The sequence below is a fragment of the Syngnathoides biaculeatus genome, chromosome 2, assembly GCF_019802595.1.
Source record: "Syngnathoides biaculeatus isolate LvHL_M chromosome 2, ASM1980259v1, whole genome shotgun sequence".
In the NCBI taxonomy this organism is placed as follows: Eukaryota; Metazoa; Chordata; class Actinopteri; order Syngnathiformes; family Syngnathidae; genus Syngnathoides; species Syngnathoides biaculeatus.
In genome coordinates, this window is record NC_084641.1 from 42,908,482 (window position 1) to 42,930,599 (window position 22,118).

A 22,118-nucleotide genomic window follows, 5' to 3' on the forward strand; every position below is an offset into this window, starting at 1 on the left:
CAAAAACAATTTCTTAAATTACAAGTACCACAGGCAAGACACAAAGGTCCAAAACCACACCAGACATAATTTTTTTGCAGGCACAACCACCTAGACAGGCAGGTGGGGTAATAGGGGTGGATACGCAGGAAGGGGTGGAAGGGCCTGGGGGAGAGTGCAACAACATCAACGTGATCAAGGATGTTTTGGTTATGGTTTCTCTGATCACTGGATTAAAGACTGTCCTACAGCTCCTCCACCTCGAGCTCCAATGCGAGGGCGTGGTGGCTGGTCCAACAACCGAGGGGCCAAGGCAGAGGCGGAAATGGCAGCCCACCTTGGCAGCAGGATGGACACCAGCAGGTTGGACAGTACCACTAGGGGTGCCCGGGAAGCCCGGGGTCCGGCGATGCAGGTGCCATGATTCCCATCCCTGTTGGGGGGCGAAAATTGAACACTCTCGTTGACACAGGGGCAACACACTCCTCACTCAACATCTGGCTCCCGGACACCTTATTGTAACAACACACTGTGCAATTGATGGGCTTCTCAGGGACTCAACTGGCCCTGCAATGGACTCAACCCCTACCGACAAGCTTGGCTGGACAGACCTTCCACCATTTGATTATAATGCCGGCAGCTGACACCGTCTGCCACTCTGGACAATGGCTTATGACACCTGTGAGTGAACCAACTCCAACTGTGGACAACTATTAGGGCAGACTTGAACCATAAACACCGCTCAAACCTGGTCTCAGACATCAATTTCTGTTGTGGAATCCCTGGTTAAACACTCTTAGGGCTTACCTACCTCCACTAGATCCATACGATTTCACACTATATTACGACCGCAACCACGATTTAGTATACATGGGAAACTTTGCATGCATACAAGGTGATGCTTGGGATATTACATCCACACATATGTACGCAGCAAGAGAGGGTTTAGCGGCATCCTGCTCTCTCACACCAGATCAAATGACATGATTCAAAATGCAGGAAGAGTCACTCGCTCTGTCTCCAGGACACGAGACCCGACAGCTGGGACCTATGGTGCAACGACTGACTCAAATGACTGACTGGGAGGACACACCACTCCCTCATGTACAGATCTCCAAATCTGCAGATGCATACTGCATCATTGTTCCTGACGCACCTCTGACAACTAATATGACCATATGACAACACGAGAACCTAACGAGAGAACACGGACGTGACTACTCTGACCATAACGACGCTGAGTCAATGTTAAACGAACTGCCTAAATCAGTTTGGTCCTTTCGACCCTTTGATGTTGGATATTGTACTAAGGAACCAGACATTAAAATTACTGTTTTTCCAGGATCTCATTTTAACAGACCTCAATATCCTCGGTCTGCGGCTGCTAACCAGGGGATGGAAGACACTCTCACTGGCCTATGGAATTCTGGAGTCCTGGAAACATCCACCTCCTCGTGGTTGTCATGCTCCTGGACTCCAGCCCAGGCTGGGCGTGGCCAGCTAATCAGAAGGCGCACACCTGCCCCTCATGACCACTGATTAGACCCAGTACATATAGGACCCGGGGGACGACAAATACTCCGCTAGATCGTTGTTCTTGATGCCTCCTTCCCGCACTACTGTTTTCCTGACTTCTGCTCTCCGTGCACCGACCCACGCCTGTCCACTGACCACCCTCGTAAGCCCATCCGTACTAGTACTTCGGATTGTTTGGACTGTCTACCGGATCTCAGACCTCGTACCGAATAAAGGTTTCCTCTGTACTGTCTGCTGTCTCTGGAGTCATGCATTTGGGTCCACCCTTGAGCCCCGTTTCGTGACAGAACGATCTAGCCAGAACATGGACCCAGCCGACTCCGAAGCCATCCGCCGTGCGCTGCAAGTGCAGGGCAAACGCCTGGGCGAGCAAGAGGCTGCTCTCCAGGGTATGAATCAACGGATCCAGGAGCTCTGCGCCCAGCTGGAACCGTGGCTAGCTTCTCAAGCATCACTCCGCTCTCTCGACCAGAGCAGTTCTCAGGCGACTCCGGTAACGTCAAGCCCTTCCTGGCGCAGTGCGATCTCCACTTTGAGCTGCAAGTGTCCGCGTTTCCCACGGACTGCTCCCGGATCGCCTTTGTCATTTCCCACATGACGGGGAGGGCGGAGGCGTGGGCCACCGCCGAGTAGAGTCGTAACTCGGAGATCTGCCGCTCATGGGCGAGCTTCGTCTGCGCGCTCACCCAGGTTTTCGAGTACGCGGCTCCGGAACGCCAGGCGGCGTCCTCGCTCATGACAATTCGCCAGGGATGTCGCCGCGTGTCCGACTACGCCATTGAGTTCCGGATCCGGGCTGCCGAGAGCCGTTGGAATGAGGAGGCCCTCCATGACGCGTTTTACCAGGGACTGTCCCCACAGATCCGTGGCCACCTCGTTGCCATGGATCTTCCGCCTTCGCTAAACTCCCTCATTGCATTGGCCCTCAAGGTGGACCAGCCCCTCACCGTGCAGAGGCAGATGGAAGGCCTGAGGGAGGAGGAGAGGGAGAGTCTCAGCCCGGTTGCTTCCCGGCCACCCGTGTTGTCGGCTTCATCGGAATCCATGCAAGTGGAGGGGCTTGGCGGCTCAGCGGAGGAGCGCTTACGTCGGCAACGAGAGGGGCGCTGTTTCTACTGTGGTCGTTTGGGACACATAATCGCCCGCTGTCCGACCCTGCCGAAGCGCCCCGACCGTGGGATCTCGACGCCGGTGAGTGTGCGGTATACTGGCGCTAAGACGGAGCGATCACTGTTGCACCTCACAGTCGGGACAGAGGCTCATTCCTGCGAGGTGACCGTGTTCGTTGACTCTAGTTCGGAGGCGAACCTCATACATACCCGGATTGTCGAAGCGTTGCGGGTGGCAACCTTCCCCACGCAGCGTCCTCGGGTTGCGTACACCGCCAACGGCAAGTTCCTCTGCCGTGTAACACACCGCACGCAAACTATACGTATGGACTTTCCTGAGGGGCACACAGAGCGTATAAGTTTCCACATTTTCAATTCTTGTAACAGTGACATAATCTTGGGGAGCCCGTGGCTCAAGAGACACAATCCGCACATTGATTGGGTCACGGGTCGGATTAGGGCATGGAGTGAGGACTGTCGCAAGCAGTGTGGCGTCGCCGGGGAGGACAGAGGGATCCAAGTTGCCGAGCTTAGCACCGCGGCCTAATTAGTCACAGTACCCTCTTGCTACCATGATTTGAGGGAGGTTTTTTCGGAGTCTAGAGCACGAGCTCTGCCGCCGCATCGGCCTTACGACTGTGCCATCGAACTCCTCCCGGGTACCTCACCCCCCAGAGGGAAACTGTTCTCGTTGACAGGACCGGAGCACCAGGCAATGAGGGAGTACATCGAGAAGTCCCTGGCAACAGGACTTATTTGACCGTCATCCTCACCAGCCGGCGCGGGGTTCTTTTTCATTAAGAAGAAGGATTCCACCTTGCAACCCTGCATCGACTACAGGGGATTGAATGACATCACGGTCAAGAACAGGTATCCCTTGCCCCTGATAGCTACAGCCTTCGAACTCCTTCAAGGAGTCGGGATCTTCACCAAGTTGGACTTGCGCAGCGCGTATCATCTGGTGCGGATCCGGGAGGGTGACGAATGGAAGACTGCTTTCAACACTCCCACGGGGCATTACGAGTATCTGGTGATGCCCTTCGGACTGACCAACGCCCCGGCTGTTTTTCAAAACTTCATTAATGACGTGCTTCGGGAGTTTTTCAATAAATCAGTCTTTGTATACCTGGATGACATTCTCATCTTCTCGGCAGATCTAACCTCTCACATTCGACAGGTCAGAGAAGTGCTCCAGCGTCTGCTGCAGCACCAATTGTACGTTAATGTGGACAAGTGTGAGTTCCATCGGGCATCAGTGTCCTTCCTGGGCTTCGTCCTGGCCGAGGGAGAGATACGCATGGACCCCGGGAAGGTCGACGCGGTGCGGCGTTGGCCCACCCCCGCCAACAGGAAGGACGTACAGAGGTTTTTGGGATTTGCTAATTTTTATAGGAAGTTCATAAGGAACTTCAGTTCCGTGGCCGCTCATCTGCATGCGCTCACCTCTCCACACACCACCTTCTCGTGGTCCGGGATCTGCCAGGAGGCCTTCAGCAGATTAAAGGCAAGTTTCACTGCTGCGCCCGTTCTAATTGTTCCAGACCCAGATAACCAGTTTCTGGTGGAGGTGGATGCATCTAATTCAGGAATCGGAGCAGTCCTGTCTCAGAGGAGTCCCAGAGACGGTCGGATCCACCCGTGTGCGTTCCTGTCTCGGAAGCTGACCCCGGCAGAGAGCAACTACGACGTGGGAGATTGGGAACTGCTGGCGGTCAAGAGCGGGTTGGAGGAGTGGCGGCACTGGCTGGAGGGCTCGCAAGTCCTGTTCGTTGTCTTCACGGACCACAAGAACTTGGAGTACCTGAAGACCGCGAAGCGGTTGAACGCCCGTCAGGCCAGGCGGGCCCTATTCTTCACTCGCTTCCACTTTACTCTGTCCTTCCGCCCAGGCTCCAAGAACGGCAAGCCGGATGCACTCTTGCGGATCCACGAGGGGGAGTGCACGGAATCAGAGGCCGCTCCTATTCTGCCAGAGGCGTGCTTCGTGTCCGGCTTCACCTGGGCGGTCGAGTCACGGGTGAAGGAGGCACTGGGAGAGACACCCCCGCCCGCGGAGTGTCCGCCGGGCCGCCTTTTCGTCATCCCATCTCTGCGGGGAGACGTCGTCGCCTGGGCCCATACCAACAAGACGGTCTGTCACCCGGGTATGCCAAAGACACGTTCAGTGGTGGAACAAAGGTTCTGGTGGCCCAACCTCAGCAAGGACGTAAGGGAGTTCGTCAACGCCTGTGCGGCCAATAAGACTTCCCGCCAACGGCCCGTTGGTGAGTTGCGACCCCTGTCCACTCCCTTTCGTCCGTGGTCACACATCGCGCTGGACTTCGTCACCGGCCTGCCGCCCTCCCAAGGGAACACAGTGGTCCTGTCTGTAGTGGACCGTTTCTCCAAGATGGTCCATTTCGTGCCGCTTCCAAGGATCCCGTCGGCCAAGCAGCCAGCTGGTGTTAGACGAGGTCGTCCGTTATCACGGGCTACCCCGGGACATCGTTTCGGACAGGGGTCAGCAATTCAGCGGTCGCTTCTGGAAAGAGTTCTGCACCCTCATCGGCGCGTCAGCTAGTCTGACATCGGGTCATCACCCGGAGTCGAATGGCCAGACTGAGAGGATAAATCAGGAGCTGGAGACCGGTCTTTGATGCCTGGCCTCCAGGGACCAGAGCACGTGGAGCCAGCACATCAAGTGGGTGGAGTATGCCCACAATTCTCTACCCTCCGCCTCAACAGGTATGGCTCCACTCAATGTCGTGCACGGTTATGCTCCGTCCCTGTTTCCTCCACTGGCCACAGACTCCGGGGTCCCGTCGGCCCTGGCCGTGGTGCGACGCTGCAAATGGACCTGGGAAGCAGCGCGGAGGACATTGCTGCGCATGAGCAGCGCCTACAAGGCCGCAGCGGATCGCAAGAGGAGGCCAGCGCCAGAGTTCAGAGTGGGACAGCGAATGTGGCTCTCCACCAAAGATTTCCCGCTGCAGACGGAATCCTGCAAACTGGCTCCCAGGTTCGTTGGCCCGTTTCCGATTGCCAAGGTTATTAACCCGGTCGCTGTCTCGCTGAAACTGCCCAGGTCGATGAGGGTGCACCCGACGTTCCACGTCAGCAGACTTCGCCCGAATCGCACGTCGTCGCTGGCTCCTCCGCTCAAGTCCCCCCCGCATGGTCGACGGTGGGTTGGTGTATACTGTGCGCCGGTTGCTGTGTTCCCGCCGCAGAGGAAGGGGGGTCCAGTACCTGGTGGACTGGGAGGGATATGGCCCGGAGGAGCGCTCCTGGATCCCCTCCCGCTTCGTCGTGGACCGCTCCCTCATCAGGGACTTTCACGCGGCTCACCCTGATGCTCCTGGGCCGTCCAGAGCCGGCCGTTGAGGGGGGGGGGGTACTGTCATGCTCCTGGATTTCAGCCCGGGCTGGGCGTGGCCAGCTAATCAGAAGGCGCACACCTGCGCCTCATGACCACTGATTAGACCCAGTACATATAGGACCCGGGGGACGACAAATACTCCGCTAGATCGTTGTTCTTGATGGCTCCTTCCCGCACTCCTGTTTTCCTGACTTCTGCGCTCCGTGCACCGACCCACGCCTGTCCACTGACCACCCTCGTAAGCCCATCCGTACTAGTACTTCGGATTGTTTGGACTGTCTACCGGATCTCAGACCTCGGACCGAATAAAGGTTTCCTCTGTACTGTCTGCTGTCTCTGGAGTCGTGCATTTGGGTCCACCCTTGAGCCCCGTTTCGTGACAGTGGTGTACACCACTCAGGCTAGTTTTAAAAGCAGATGGTAACACTTATCGTATGGCAGATTATTTGATAGCCGTTAATGATGTAACGACCACACCATTGTTATCTGTACCAGACCCCCACAGAATGTTGTCTACCATCACACTTGATTTGAAATATTTCACAGCAACTAATTTGACAAATGCATTCTTCTTTGTCCCACTCGCACCTGAGTGTAGACACTTGTTTGCATTCAGATATCAGGGACACAATTTGCAGTACACTAGGTTGCCACAAGGCTTCAGAAATTCACCTGGAATTTTTAATCAATGTTTGAAATCATTGCTGCAAGATCTAGAACTCCTAGATGGATGTAAATTCTTGATGTATTGTAGCATTCCACTTGATCCACTCGAAGCCAAAAGCCCTGAATGCGCTAGGTTTGCAGCTGAACTTGCCAAAGTTATTCAGAAAACCGCACACATGGTAATGTCATATCGCCTTGTGGTCCTTACTGACCACTCGGTGACAGCCTACGTTGCCTTATCACCATTCACACTATCTTCTCTTAGGCAAACACGCCTGTTGAAAATTCTCACACCACCAAACATCAAATATGTACACACCGGCATTAACATGACTGACGAATTGCATGTAGACCCACATTGCTGTGAAACGGCTGTGACTGATTCTCTTCGTCCACGTGCTGATCTCTGACCTAACCCTAACCCTATCCGTACTAAAATCTGCTGGTGGTCGGACAATCTGTCACTGTCTATTCTGACTCATCTTACGTTGTCCATCTTAAGCAGCCCAGTGGAGGGGTCATATCACAGAACGACGGTCTCGGGGGTCATTGACCACACTGAGGACCCAACCCAGAAGACCTCGGAGAGGTGAGACCCCTACTGGGCATAGTGACAACCAATAATCTACAGGAGGAAACTGGAGTACCTGAAGAAAAGACACCCAGGCACAGGGAAAACGTGCAAACCCCACACAGGTGGGCCGGGATTTGAACCCTGCTCCTCAGAACTGTGAGGCAGACGCTCTACAGCTGCTCTACCATGCCCCTTTCATTTCCATTCAACCCCCAATATTAAAGAAGCTCATTTCAAAATTCTAAATGAGATTTAGCACACTAAGGAATTTTTAAGACTAAAATGTTTTTTTTTTCTTAGTTGTGAAGCAGTACAGATCCTTTAGCCGAATAGTTGGCTTCACTCTAAAAATATTAAATTGTCATTAAATTTACTCCATTAAGTTTGGTGTGTTTGTCAAAGACAACTATTTCGATTTTGTTGTGAATGTGTTGTTGTTAGGGAATAAAATGTAAATATTCCATGACAAAACCCTGTTTAATTCGTTGGTTGAATGATTTCCTGCCTACCTTAATTTAACTTAGATTTATATTATATTTTTCTTTCAAAACAAAAAGTTGAAAGCTGACCCCAATTCAGCACGGTAGATGGGCGCTAATGCATCTTGAGCGTTTGACGCCACCTGCCAACGAACAGGAAGAAAGGAGAAGACGAAGAAGAAGAAGAAGAAGAAGAAGAAGAAGAAGAAGAAGAAGAAGAAGAAGAAGAAGATGATGATGATGATTCAGGTCCTAAGCAAGGACTACTATTAGTTGCTTTCTAAGAATCAAAGAGCTATGCGTGTTCCCGCGTTCGTCGTTCTCCTCGCGTGTGTCTGCGTGAGCACGGCGGGTTATCATCAGTTTACCGAGGAAATGATGCACGATATCAGGTAAACACTGAAGCCTACCCAACAAATGTGGAATTTCTAACTTTGAGGCTTACCGCCGCAATCCGTACTCGAGAAATATCATAGTCTGAAAACAAATTTATCTAGTCTTATCTCTTAAATTTCTTATTTGCAATTTGTACAACAGTATGCCAGATTTTATTTCTGCGGTCACGCCAACCTCCTCTCGGAAAGTAGCAGTCAAACCAGCAGCCACATATTTTGTTAATACAAGGCATTACTGAAAGAAGTCGCCAACAAGCGTCGAGCCACCATCAAAATAAAAATCTCCAATGAGATCGACTTCAGTCCAACCACCAATGTTAATTTGAATCACCTTGAAGGAAGACTCTCCCCAAAATTCATATGTACAATAAACTCTTCAACGTGAAGTAATATTACATATATTTTGGACATTAACTGGGAAAAAAATGAAAATAAAGATTTTGTTTTTAAATCCAAGCAAAATCTGGACGTATGCCATCTTTTTTTCACAACCAGACCAGAAAGACCCCGCCCCTGACGTTGCCGGTGCTTCGCATTACAGACATTTCATTCTAGCTTGGCCAAGATGCCGACGTATTGTGCACCAAACTGGAACAAACCTGAGAAACTCACCCAAATTTGTCCTTCTTTAACCTCCCATGGGCTCAATATGACAGGATGAAGCTGTGGCTGTCACAACTGAGGCTGGTTCATCAGCCAGGGAAATAGGGAAATTTGCACGCATCTAACCGTTACTGTTTATTAGCAGCTTAGCTATAGCTTCTCGTGCCAGTACTGTATAAGCAACAACATACTTAATGAGGCGGTGGCGCAGCAGTAAAGCGTTAGCCTCACAGTTATGAGGACCTGGGTTCTATCACGGACCTCCATGTGTGGAGTTTGCATGTTCTCCCGTGTCTGTGTGTGTAACCTGCCTCCTGCCTGTTTACACGTGGGGTAGGCTCCAAGCACTCCTGCGACCCTCGTTCAGCGAAGCGGATGGATGGATGGATGGATATATACGTCCAATCACTTTAGGGAAGTCCTCCTTTTTTTTTCATTTTATATTCCAGATATAAATAAACCATTAGACAGTCCTATGCCGTACTGAGAAAATAAGATCGCATTTTTGATAAACTTTGGACATAGCCCACAACATTCATATACAGTAGCTCACATAGCATTCACATAGGTTTCCAAGACCATTAAAAATGTATTCTCACCGATTTTCCACTGGATGTACAAGTGGTCCTTTCATTAAACTGTCATGGATCATATGTAAATTGATATGTAACACGTCTTCATCCAAGTAAACAACTTTGTATCTTTTATCTAGTATCTATGTAATGCAGACATGTTGATCATGATCCAAGTTCATTCCTATACACTCCATTCTTTGTTCAACCTTTTGAAACTCAACAATACTAGCATTCCGCCGCAGTTGGCATTAGGTCACAAAGAGAACACAAACACCAGTCTTTCAAAATTAGCCTGTCTGGAAGATCTCCGAGGTCGATGTTTTTCGGCTTTTGTTATGGTTCGTCGTCAGCGTCACGCCCCCTTCCAGCGCGTTAAAGGTCCAAGTGTCATCCCTATAAACATTCTAAAATAGACTGAAATGAAAAATGCATGTAACTTTATTTGCTTCAATGTCTACTCAAAAAAATAATTATGAGCCGAGAGCACGTCATCCATGTGCAAAGTTGCGAAGTCTCATTCCAAGTGTCACCATATTGGCTGCATTTACTGGCCATGACGTCATCCCAGACATTCGCCATTGAAAACACGCTGTGGCCCCTTCTGAGGGACACGCCCCTTCAGACCTGGAAGCTCTTTTCAAAGAAGAGAACATCTCACAATTGAGTCAAGTGTCCGGGGCAATATTATCCTATCGTTTTGAGCCATATTTAGATTCTATGTAGATCACTTCTAACTAACAACAGACTCCCCGACAGTATGTAGCTACTCAGACGCGAGCGAACACAACGCCGCTGCCCGGGTGCGACGAGCCGATTTACGGATTCGGCCGGGGAGGCAATGAGGTGGCTCATCGCGGCGTTGTCGTCGCTCGCGGCTGAGTGCGCCATAAACAATTGTTTGTCGCTGCCGCCATCGGTGGTGTTGTTCATCACAGACGACGGCGGCCATGAACAACCCTGCCGTCAATGGGGCACTCAGCCACGTGCAATGACAACACCGTAAAGCAGCCCGGCTCGGCACTGTGATAAGCGAAGATGAGCCACCCCAGCCGAAGCCGTGACCGGCGGACGCGGCACCGAAGCCGTGACCGGCGGACCCGGCACCGAAGCCGTGACCGGCGGACGCGCACAACTTCAGCCAGGCTGGCTCATACATACTGGTGCGTTGGCGACTAACTCCCAGAGAGTATGTATGAGCCAGCCTGGCCGAAGCCGTGGTCGTCCGCAAGGCACGATGCAGTAGCCTTCGCTGGAGAGGCGTCAAAGCAGCCTTCACGGGCGAGCTGATACGGAAGCCTTCGTGGGCTAGCTCGACGTGGAAGCCGTACGATGCGCACATCGACACGTTTCTCACCCCTGTCATACTTACACAGATCTTTTGTTACATTATGAGAGACTGATTATGTGGTCCGCCCCAAACTATAATTTTCTTTAGTAGCTGTATACACACCTACCTGTCATTTGGAACCCACAAAGCTCTCGTCCTTTGCACCCGTGCAATCTATTTTTCTTGACGAACCGGGTCTCTTCCAAACTTATGAAGGGTAAATCCATCCTCCCGAGTGTTCAAGCAATGTCCAGCAATGCAACGAGCCGGCATTTTGGCTAACACGAAGGCACAGCGAGCTACCTTCCAGTATTTAAAACTCATAGAAACAAGCGAGTCCACTTGAGGGCGGTCCTGCCATGTACGTCACTTCCTGCTTCTTCTCGAAAACAAATCCCTCGAGGGAATTTTCATGGCGGGAGTTTCAAAAAGGTGTATACGTCAAAATACGTCATGTTTTGTTGTGAAAAAAGGCATGGGTTCATTAATAACACAAAAAATAATGCATTTCATGACTGTGACATCCACCCTTGCTGTCTCTTCTCCCTGGAGCTTCACTCCTCCTGTGCCCCTCACATTCATGCACATATTCTGTTTTACTTCGGCTAATCTTCATTCCTCTCTTTTCCAGTGTTTGCCTCCATCTTTCTAATTATTCCTCAGCCTGCTCCCTGCTTTCACTGCAGATCAAAATATCATCTGCGAGCATCATAGTCCAAGGGGATTCCAGTCTAACCTCATCTGTCAGCCTATCCATTACCACTGCAAACAGGAAGGGGCTCAGAGCTGATCCCTGAAGCAGTCCCACCTCCACCTTAAATTCCTCTGTCACACCTAAGGCACACCTCACCATTGTTCTGCTGCCATCATACATGTCCTGTACTATTCTAACATATTTCTCCGCCACACCAGACTTGCGCATGCAGTACCACAGTTCCTCTCTTGGTACTCTGTCATAGGCTTTCTCTAGAAAGTCAAAGACACAATGTAGCTCCTTCTGGCCTTCTCTGTGGTTTTCCACGAGCATCCTCAAGGCAAATAATGCATCTGTGGTACTCTTTCTTGGTATGAAACCATACTGTTGCTCGCAGATGTTAACTTTTGTCCTGAGTCTAGCCTCCACTACTCTTTCCCATTACTTAATTGTGTGGCTCTTAATCTTTATTCCTCTCTAGTTTCCACAGCTCTGAACATCACCTTTGTTCTTAAGAACGTGGACTAGCACATGTTTCCGCCATTCTTCTGGCATCTTCTCTCCTAATAGTACTATTGAATAAGTTGGTCAAAAACTCCACAGCAACCTCTCCAAATTGCTTCCATATCTCCACTGATATGTCATCAGGACCAACTGTCTTTCCATTTTTCAGTCTGTTCAGTGCCTTTCTAACTTCCCCTTACTAATCTTTGCCACTTCCTGGTCATTCATGCTCGCCTCGTCGACTCTACCTTCTCTCCTATTCTCTTCATTCATTAACTTCTAAAAGTACTCTTTCCATCTACTTAGCACACTACTGGCACCAGTAAACATTTCCATCGCTATCCTCAGGGATGAGAATTTTCCGCCGATCGGCGGATTTCTGACTTTTTCAAACCAAAATGACCATTCTCGATATAAGCGCAAATCCGTTGAAAAAAATATTGGGGGGGGGGGGTAGTGGTAGGGTATCGTGCGCCTGCCTCTCGGTGGTGGGCTCCAAGCTGCAAACTCAGCTTAGTGCTAGCACAAGCACAACTATCATATGCTGTTCCAACTTGCTCGGTAGTGTGAATATTTGCATTTTGCGACATAAACATTAAAACTCGTTTGCGGCTGATTACTCGATTGGACAACAAAGTTATACAGTATAACGATCCAATCGTGTTAGTGGTTAATCGAGTTTCACCATTGCCATGTACATGTGTCCTCGGTTCTCAGAAATTGCAGTGTAACTTGTTAGTTAGCCAAGTGATAGCGCGAACTGAGTGACCTTGTGTTTAAAGTTTTACGATGGCGAAAGTGTTAGAAAAAAGGATGAAGATCGAGCGAGGGCAATTGACAAGGATGCTGGAATCAAAAACTGTTTCAGACGGGCATGGCTTGAAAAAAGTTTAACCATGCAGATAGGACCGAAAACAGTATGAACATGTCTAACCGAACACATACAAAAGTGGACATTCCCGGAAAAGTGCTGAGCACTCTGTGTTCCGATAGGAGCTCACCCCCCCCCCCCCCCATCAGACATTTTCAGTGTTTTTCCAAATTGGTCATTCTCATCCCTGTATCCTTATTCACCTTTACTTGCTGCACATCCTTCCTATATCTATTCCTCTGACTGGCCAACCTGTCGAGACCCTTTTCTCTCTCTTTTGTATCCAATCTGGTGTACATGTCTTATTAATATTTTTTAAAAAAGAGCTCTTACTCGTGTTGTGGAAAATCCAGTTGCCTCCGATACTGTTGCCTGATTTGTAAATTGGCAACCTCCAGTACCCACGGGATCAGACAGCTGGCAATAAATCCTCGGTGCTCCGTCATGTACTGTAGTTGGTCTTGATAAGCTTCCATTTTCTGGTTAATATGTTGACTCTCATGGCAACAAAATCCGTCTTCTGTTGTTTGCATAGGAATGCAGCATTTACATGCACACCTGTTGATTTAATAGATAAAAATCTGTGCACATTCCCAAACTTCTACTGCTAAAACACCCATATCAGTCCAGTATACAGAACCATGCACTCCACTTACATTTCTATTTTAAGCATTTAGCGCAAAACAAAACCACAAAATACCGGTTTACAGCTTTCAGTATAAAGTGTTGCGGTTTTGCTCATGACTGGTCTTGGTCCTGTCTGGTTATGGCATCAGTTTACACGTGAAATTATATTTATGGTGAGGCAAGATATCCCCAGCTATTGCTCTCAAATTAACGTGGCAACATTTTAAACTGATTTTGTTCATTAAAATCCTTATTTGTGAATATATACCAACTTAGACTGTGGACTACGTTATCGTAGTCTGTTTTGGTGCGATAATAAATGAGCCTTGTACAGGCAAATTAGTGACACACATCGATAGTTTCTCATATCAACACAGGCAGATCCATTGCGCTGCACAATGAATAAGACCAAAAATTTCTTTTATACATTCAGGATATCGAAGCCTTTACTATAGAGCTCGTGCACCGACATCATAAAAATCACGTGACTTTTGTTTACCTCGCCATATTGCCAGTCTAACAAAGCATTCTTCAAGGCTAAGTCGGTTAGAGACGACATAAAAATGTCTTGTAGCACAATGCCCAGAATCTTGTCCAATACTGTTGGACATTTAGAAGGTGAAAATAAACGAAGTTATGTGGAAAAATTAGATAAACTTGGCATAGAGGACCCATATTTAATGCCGAAGTCGATGTTTTCGCCAATAAGAAATTGTACTGTTAATTCTCTTCCACCGCTTGTCTCTGAAACCTGGATATACACATGTATCTGGTGAGTATTCAGGTCTTCAGGATGTTCAACACTGAAGGTCGAAAGCGGAAGTTGCTGACTCCTGAACAGTTTGGTGACAATCTTAAGGTTCTGTCAGGCAAGACCAAGGACAGATCCGCAGTTACACTGTCAGAATTTTGTTTGGCCATGGAGCAACTTCCCTGACACTGTAGCTGAATGTGAATAGCCTGACATGTGTCAGACATACAAGGATGCATACTGAATATTTCTGCAAAATAAGGATTTTAAGGATATAGTCATGTATTTCATAAAATGAAAGTAGCCGCAAGAAGCAAAATCACAGAGAGAAATAACATTTAGATATCTTCTCTATGTACAATAAAGGTTTATTTAAACTCATTCCTGGGTGTTTTTCCTCCAAAAAGGCATTTATAGCCTCCCCCTATGAGTAAGTCGTTGATTTACATAGAAAAGTTTGAAAGTGTATAAAAGTCTGGACGCAGACATATACTTCTTTGTTGGATCTGTTCTCAATCAGGAAGAAATCCCACATAGTCACGGGTTGACTGCTCGTGAACACTGAAGCATTTGGCCCCACGTTAACTTTTGCTGGAATCCATCGATCTTTTCAGTTAGTATTGAATACAAATACTAAAATTTAAATAAATGACCCTTGGTTTTACACAAACTCGCATTCATTAATTATGATTGGGGGGAAAAAAAATACAGGTTGTTAACTCGTGAACGCAGAAACGTTTTGCCACACGTTAACCTTTGCCGGCATCCATCCAAACAAGAACTTCACAAATGCTTACCAGTCTTTTTCTAACACAGAATAGTGTTCATTGCTCGAAATATCGGAAAATTCATCGATGTTGCTACAATGTTTTCCAATAGTCGCCATTGTTGACACCGGCTATGATGTCCCCTTCCTACTCTGCTGTTTCCACTTCGTTTTTGTCTTTTTTTTCTGCGAATCCAATCCAATGTGCGATGATTTTTTGCTAATACAAAATAAAAATGTTTCCTTCATAACTTTTTTCAGATTTGAATTCTGCATTAAAAAAAACTATAATTTTAGCAAAAAGGTGTCTTAGGACCTTCCATACACTTTAAGAAATGTTTAAAAATAATCCCGTTCCTCAGTCATGTAGGAGACAATCACAAGAAGATCCTGTATCACTGCCATCACCATTTGTCATACTGTATATGTGGAATCTTTAGAAACTCCAGTAGCAAAGAAAGCGGCCAGATGAATCAATCCCAATCCCACAGCTGTGGCTGTGGCAGTAGATGGGGCAAGCAGCGCTCATGCAGGCAGATGGAGAGAAAATGACTTCATGGCCGACCTCCAGACAGAAAACGAGAACTCAAACACAACCATGCGGCAACTGTGGCAAAGAAAGACACAGCGGCAGGAAGCAAGACGTGGGAATCGTTGCTCTGCCTTCAACCATACTTGCACCAGTTGCAGTATCCCACACCACTACGAAAGTGTAAACCAAGACAGGCTGCACACCAATCAAAATAACTCTGCAACGGCGGTCTTCGAGACCCTCTGCTCAATTGAACATCTGGCCAACACAATCATACGAGACCACCATCCGCTGTGTAACACGTGGGAAAACTGTGCATCCGCACCTCAACCGACTATCAACGTCAAGATTCAGGCCCTCCCATCAGACGCCAAGGACTTGGGAATTGAATCCACTCTACGCAGCCACTGGAACTGCTACCATGCTGGCAGTCCCTGACACAGGCTGCCAAATCGTGTCTTGCTGGCACTTCCTTCCTGCGTCAGCTAGGTTTGAACACCACCCACCTCACCCCCACCTCAATGAAGATGAGGGCCGCAAACCAGGACCCAATTTCAATAGTGGGCACCGTAATCCTACACATCACCGGTTTTACACAATCCGTGCAGCCAAAAAGAACACGCCAGATTGTGTACATTTCCAGATCAAAAGACAAATTCTTCCTATCCATTGGAGGGATCCAGGCATTGTACCCCACTCATTTCCCTCCATTGAGTCAGTCATAACAGACTCTTTTGCCCCGCACAGCGGCACTGACAAAAGCCCTGATGAAGACTGTTGTAAGTGTCCTCTCCGCCAAACCCCCACCCCATCTCCCAACATCCCTCCCGCTTCCAGCCACTGAAAAAAACAGAGGAAAAACTAGAGCAATGGATGTTAGACTACGAGAAAATTAGCACATTCAATGTCTGTGAACATTTAAAAGCTGCCCATGATGTCAGGACCCCCCATGAAACTTATTGTAGACACTGATGCAACACTTGTAGCATTCCACACACCAATCCCAGTACCTGTCCACTGGCAAAAACAGGTGAAGGCTGGGATGTTCAGCTCGGTGTCATAGAGCCTGTCCCAATCGGAGCACCAGTTTCATGGTGCCATTGAATGGTTGTCTGAGCAAAGAAATCTGGTAAACCTCAGCGGACTGTTGACTTCCAAGCTTTGAATCGCACCCAATCGCTGTTCCACCAAGCCTGCATGGTCCCGCGGTAACACAAGGAAAAGATCATTTGATCCCTGGAACGACTACTGTAGCATCGCACTCGATCCTGCGGACAGGCACCTGACAACCTTCTTCACACCCTGGGGCCAGTACAGGTATCGGGTGGGCCCTCAGGGATACATAGCATCTAGGGATGCATACACCAGGTGTTTTGATGAAATCGTTAGTGACAATGACGACAAAACAAAGGGCAATGACTACACAATGATGTGGTCGCCCTCCATTGAGGACAGCTTCTTCCAAGCGGCAAATTGGTTGGACACGTGGCTGAAATGGTATCATCCTTCAACCTATCAAAATTCAAGTTAATTTCGCATGCTTTGAACTCACCCCCACAACTGTCTGTCCATGCCCACAGGTTCTGTAGGCGATGAAGGAATCCTCAAAACTCGCACCACCACTGACATATGAAGCTGGTTTGGACTTGTAAACCAAGTAGCATATGCTTTTCCATCAGCAGAGAGAATGCAACCCTTTCGGACCCTGCTATAACCCAACACCTTTCAACTGGACTCAACATATGGAGAAGCGCTTGGAAGAAACCAAGACCATCATAATCGAGGAAATACCTAGAAATATGGAAATATTCGACAAAGGAAAGCCAACATGCCTTGGAACAGCAGAACGGCATCAGCTTCTGACTACTTACTTTGTGCGTGCACACGAAGCAAGCCATTCTGCTGCCGCCTAGGCTGGTAATTCACATGTTCGGTGATAGAATCTTTGATACAACCACCAACCCACGACTGAGGAACCTGAAAGAAAAAACACTGAAGGACAGATTCCATATCACTCACATTCCAGGGATCCGTCATGTCACTACCGATCACCTTCGCCTGTCCGATGATGCAACTCCAGTCTCCACTGACAACAACCTCCCGACTATGCCTCATGGCTTTCTCATGCCCATCAGAGCCCAAGTAGATACCCCTACACTGCATCCTAGTGAAGAGGATTCTCTAGAAGGGGTTATATCCATCACCTGGAACGATAATCGTGTGGCCACCAACAGTGACGATTGAATGGTCAAATTGATTGACCTAATTGAAAATCGATTCACTGGGGCAAAGGACAAACTGCCAACAGAACTCAGGCCCCTTTTACCAAGACAGAGACAAACTGGCCAGTTTTGATGGTGTGGCTCTATACATTGACCGCATTATGATCCCGTGGAAAGAGTGCACGGGGGAGCCAAAGGCATCATATCCAGCCTCAGGCGCACATTCACAACATCAGTGATGAGCTCTCATCTGACAGTGGTCAGGAGTTAACATCCACAGCCACATTGGCATAGTGATCAGGGTGCCTTTTAAATAAATAACAATAACGGCATAGCAGACATCTGTAAGACAGAGAAACCCTGTTTAAGGAACACGATCCAGCCTGTCCCCACTGGTCACAAGGTTTGGAGTACAGATAGATAGATAGATATTATACTCACTTTTTCCCCAAATTGTGGCGGGCAAACTGATGTTACTGTATGAGACTGAATTATAATTTTTCTAGTTTTGTCAATGTAACCCTGTCCATTTGTGAGCCTTCATGTGTGGAAGTTAACGCTATTCTTGAAAGGGTGCTCCAAAATTGCTTGATCTATTATTGCAGGGGTCGGGAAGCTTTTAGGCTGAGAGAGCCATACATGTCAAATATTTTAAAATGTAATTCCAAAAATATTTTTAATGGAAAAAGTGTATTTGCGAATTTGATGTAAGACCAACACTTTTAGAGTACATTAACTCTCTGAATTCATACATCATTAGATTAAACTTCATGCAGGCATTGAGACTACATTCTTTATTCGTGAACAAAGTAGGTTTCTTTCGGCTTTTCCCGTCAGGGGTCGCCACAGCGTGACATCTCATATTTGTTTGACACAGTTTTTACGCTGGATGCCCTTCCTGACGCAACCCCTCTTGGGGAGCAGAGGCCCCAGTGAGAACATAGGTTCATCTTAATGTTTTCTTAAGTGTGAGAAAGACTTCTCACATGCATTGGTAGAATCTAACATTGTCAGTACAGCAATACTCACACGCCGTAGCGCGTGGTATGTTACCAGAAGTGCGTTCCAAGTTTTTAAAATCAGCTGGTCGACTGGTTTAATTTTTGTCATTTCTCCCCACTTATGTTGGCTCACCAACAGTGCTTGCTGACAAAGGCATCTTTTATTCATTTACCTTTTCTTTATATGAAAAGTTGTCAAAAGGTTCATTGGCAACATCAAGCATGACCGTTTTCGCAAACTCCCAATCTTTAAATGGCTTTCCGTTTCTCACAATTGCCAAAGCACCAGCAAAGCTATTTGGATTTTAGTCACCTTGTTGTGTACAAACACATAGTTGCTGCTGAGTAGCTTTGACTCTGGACAGTAGCTTTTGACATGCTTTCTTCCTGCTGTCCCCCGCAGGACATTTTGACGTACACGCAGTGTGGCGTGTGTTGAAGTGGCAATTTTATATTTTGATCATTTCATTGTTGCAATTTTTTCATAGCATTAGACACAAAGGAGTCTTCTTTCTCTACAAAGTTGAATTCCTCTGTCTATGGTGCCTGAAAACTGCGTTGGTACTCATCTCTGTCTTTTCCCCATATTTGTCAAAAGCATTTCCACAATTAATTTCTACCTGATCTGCATTTGACCCTTCTGCGCCTGCCCACATCGAGTTCCGTAGTAGACAGCAGACTACGGCAACCCCACTAGCACAAAGTGTCTCTCGCTCAATTGCATTGCCTACGTGACGGAAATGTACAGTATGTCATTATAAGAGCTCTGCGAACCATATGCAACCATCAAAAGGAACAGATATGGCTCCGGAGCCATAGTTTCTGGACGCCTGTTCTCAGTGTGATGTTTTTTTTTTTTTTTTTTTTTTCCCTTCTCCTGAGAGAAGCACAGAGGCTTGCTTGTGTTGATGGCGGAGTAGAGGCGCATAGAGGCTTTGAGTTCACTCACCTGCAGCATTGCCACGATGATCGTAAACATGATCCTTGAAGGACCCGCAGGCGTCCTCTTCCAAAAAAGGCCTGTTTCATCCATGTTAAAAACTTACGTACGCTATCCCTCACTAATGAGGTTAGGAAACTCTTTCTCCACGTAACAACGAGCAGCACCATACAGAGGCACGTTTCTGAAGCCGTATCTTTTTTTTTTTTTTTTTTTATTTTCCGGCAAGCCTTTGCTGGCCAAAAAGCCTTGTCCTCAAGGGGACGAATCACCATGCAGGGTCCAACAAGGAGAAAAGTGTCCTGTCCGGAGCACCTGAGGACATCAAAGTAGGTACCACAATGCCCTTACCATTTCCTGCACAAAGTGGTTGATTCCTCTTGCTGGATCCCAAAAAGGATAAAAGTGCACCCAAATAGGAGCCCATTCCTGAAAGGACAAAAGTATCTGTGGAGTTACCACTTCTTGGGTGCCATGGAGGAAACTTTCAGTGAGACACAACACTGAAGTGGTATTGTAATTAAATAATGAAAAGTTATTGCTTAAAAAAAATGAGACAACAGGCAAAAACAAGGAAATCGGTGGGACAAGGGAAGTTGCTGGGTAAGACTTTGATGATGCGGAACTAATCAACTCACAGGATGAAAGCCACTCGTGCTCTCATTGGTCGATGTCGCACTAGGAACCAATCACGTGCCTTTCTACCAACATGTCTTTCTGCAATTTTAGTCTTTTTAAAGCCCCATATTTGAGAACATTCTGGAAAGGTTCTTTGGTGTTTAACATTTTATCCATTCGTTTTCTTTGGCGCTTATGCTAACAAGGGTTGCTGGAGTGCTGTAGCCTATCACAGCTATCATCGGGCAGGAGGCGGGGTACACCCTGAACTGGTTGCCAGCCAATCGCAGGGCACAAAGAAACAATTACAGGGAGTCCTCAGTTTACAACTGAGATCCGTTCCTACAATAGCGACTTAATTCAAATTTCAACTGAAATCGGATTCGACCATTAAAATCAGCATTTAGATAACAATACTTTGTATAAAAAAAACAAATACATTGAAATAGGATGATGTGCTTGGTATTACTGCTGAGAGGTGGATAGAGAGGAGGAAGGAGAGGCTGTGCTTAACTATTGCAAAGGAACCCGGTCCTCAATCCTCTCCACCTCGACAAGTATCAAAGAACCTTGTTTTGTGATCATTGTATCCGACATAGGAACGGAAGCCTTCACATGCGCTAAAATACAGGCTTTGTCTTTAATAATTGTCACTACAGTCGACCGGCTGAAACTTTGGTGGTTTTGGTATCTCTCCTTTCTCCAAACCTTTTATGATCTTGAGCTTCGTTTCCATGGTAATAGACTTTCCTTTGGATGCGGAAGCATTGCTTAAAGTCACAGCTTTCTTCTTTGGGGCGATAATGTCTACAAAGGAGGGTGGAAAATGCGAAGATACTCCCGGCGCACGAACATTAGCCAGACAAAATGGTGGATGGGGGACGGGCGTTATAAAGTGGAGACCGTCTTAACCAGAGGACTCCCTGTAAATTGGATGTAACATCAATTTTTGAGCGCAAGTTATCTTATCTGGAAAAAAAAAATATGTTCAGCTGTACAATAAAATGCATATCTTGTTTGTTTTTACCAAAAACTGTAAGTATTTATGAATTAAAGTCAGCAATCTTTGACTTAGTTTCCCGTACCTGACAAACGCCCCCTTTTGTGATGGCTTACTTCTGATGTCACAACTAGGCGACCTGTTGTATAACACTTTTTCACTTGCACACTGCTTGTTGACGAGAAAGGAAAAAGCCATACGTTTGGAGAATTCCTCAGTAGTTTTAAGCTAAAATCAATCTGTAACAATGGTGAAGAAGTATGTGGTTAGGTTTTGTTCCAATTCAAATTATTCTAGTAACAGTGTACATTATTTTCCCAAAGACCCAAACCTCAGAAGATGGGTTCAGCCAAAGGAAGCGAGCTAATTTTTCCAAACCCAGTCAGGAGTCTGTCATATGTAGTGAACATTTCACCCCGGACTCTTTGACTGGACTCATGTCTGAGATAGGTTTTAAATGTAAAAAAATGTTATAACCTTGATCAGTACCTACCATACAGCCATTTCCGACACCTGAACAGATCAGTGTTGCTAAAGGACTGAACGCGAACTTGGATCAGCCGCTGAACCTGGATATGGTTCGGCAAGCTCAGAAGCCCCCCCACCTCACAGAAAGTACCAAAACTGCAAAGAGCTTTTGTTAAAAGACAAGTTGTGGAGGTATGTGGACCATCTTTTATTTCCTGAAAACTTTGAACACTGTTGACATCGTTGAATGAAAGCAATATACATCGTTCTTGGCAAAAAATGTTTTGTTACAGCAAATGGTTTTTCTAAACTAGAAAAACAGGAAAATATTGTATCTAAACCTTTAATTATTTAACAATTTAATGAGTAATGCAAAATGTAAACAAACAATGGCATGACTCCACCGCAAACAGTATCACAAGGAAGTACTGTATATCTGGCTATACAAGTGCAGGTAAGCTTATGTATTGTTGTGTGCAGGGTTTTTAATTTTAATAAAATACTACGCACCATTAAAACAAGC

The 22,118-nt window shown here is 47.2% G+C and overlaps 1 protein-coding gene across 11 annotated transcripts in view; it reads left to right on the plus strand.

Annotated features, from left to right (window-relative positions):
- The first annotated feature begins 3,538 nt into the window (after window positions 1-3,538).
- The window catches only part of edem2 (ER degradation enhancer, mannosidase alpha-like 2), a 51,738-nt gene continuing 33,158 nt past the window's right edge, over window positions 3,539-22,118 (plus strand). Inside the window, exons 1-4 of one of the 11 annotated variants that reach the window (XM_061806703.1) lie at window positions 12,857-16,843; window positions 16,927-19,638; window positions 19,739-19,842; window positions 21,649-21,787. Coding sequence is in view for 2 of the 11 variants with exons in the window: in XM_061806728.1 (XP_061662712.1) it covers window positions 7,999-8,093 (95 nt within the window). In the remaining 9 variants the exon portion in view is untranslated. Of the gene's footprint in view, window positions 8,094-9,036; window positions 9,405-12,856; window positions 16,844-16,926; window positions 21,788-22,118 lie in introns of those variants that run through there. The other 10 variants (XM_061806699.1, XM_061806690.1, XM_061806683.1 and 7 more) reach the window with 10 other exon arrangements.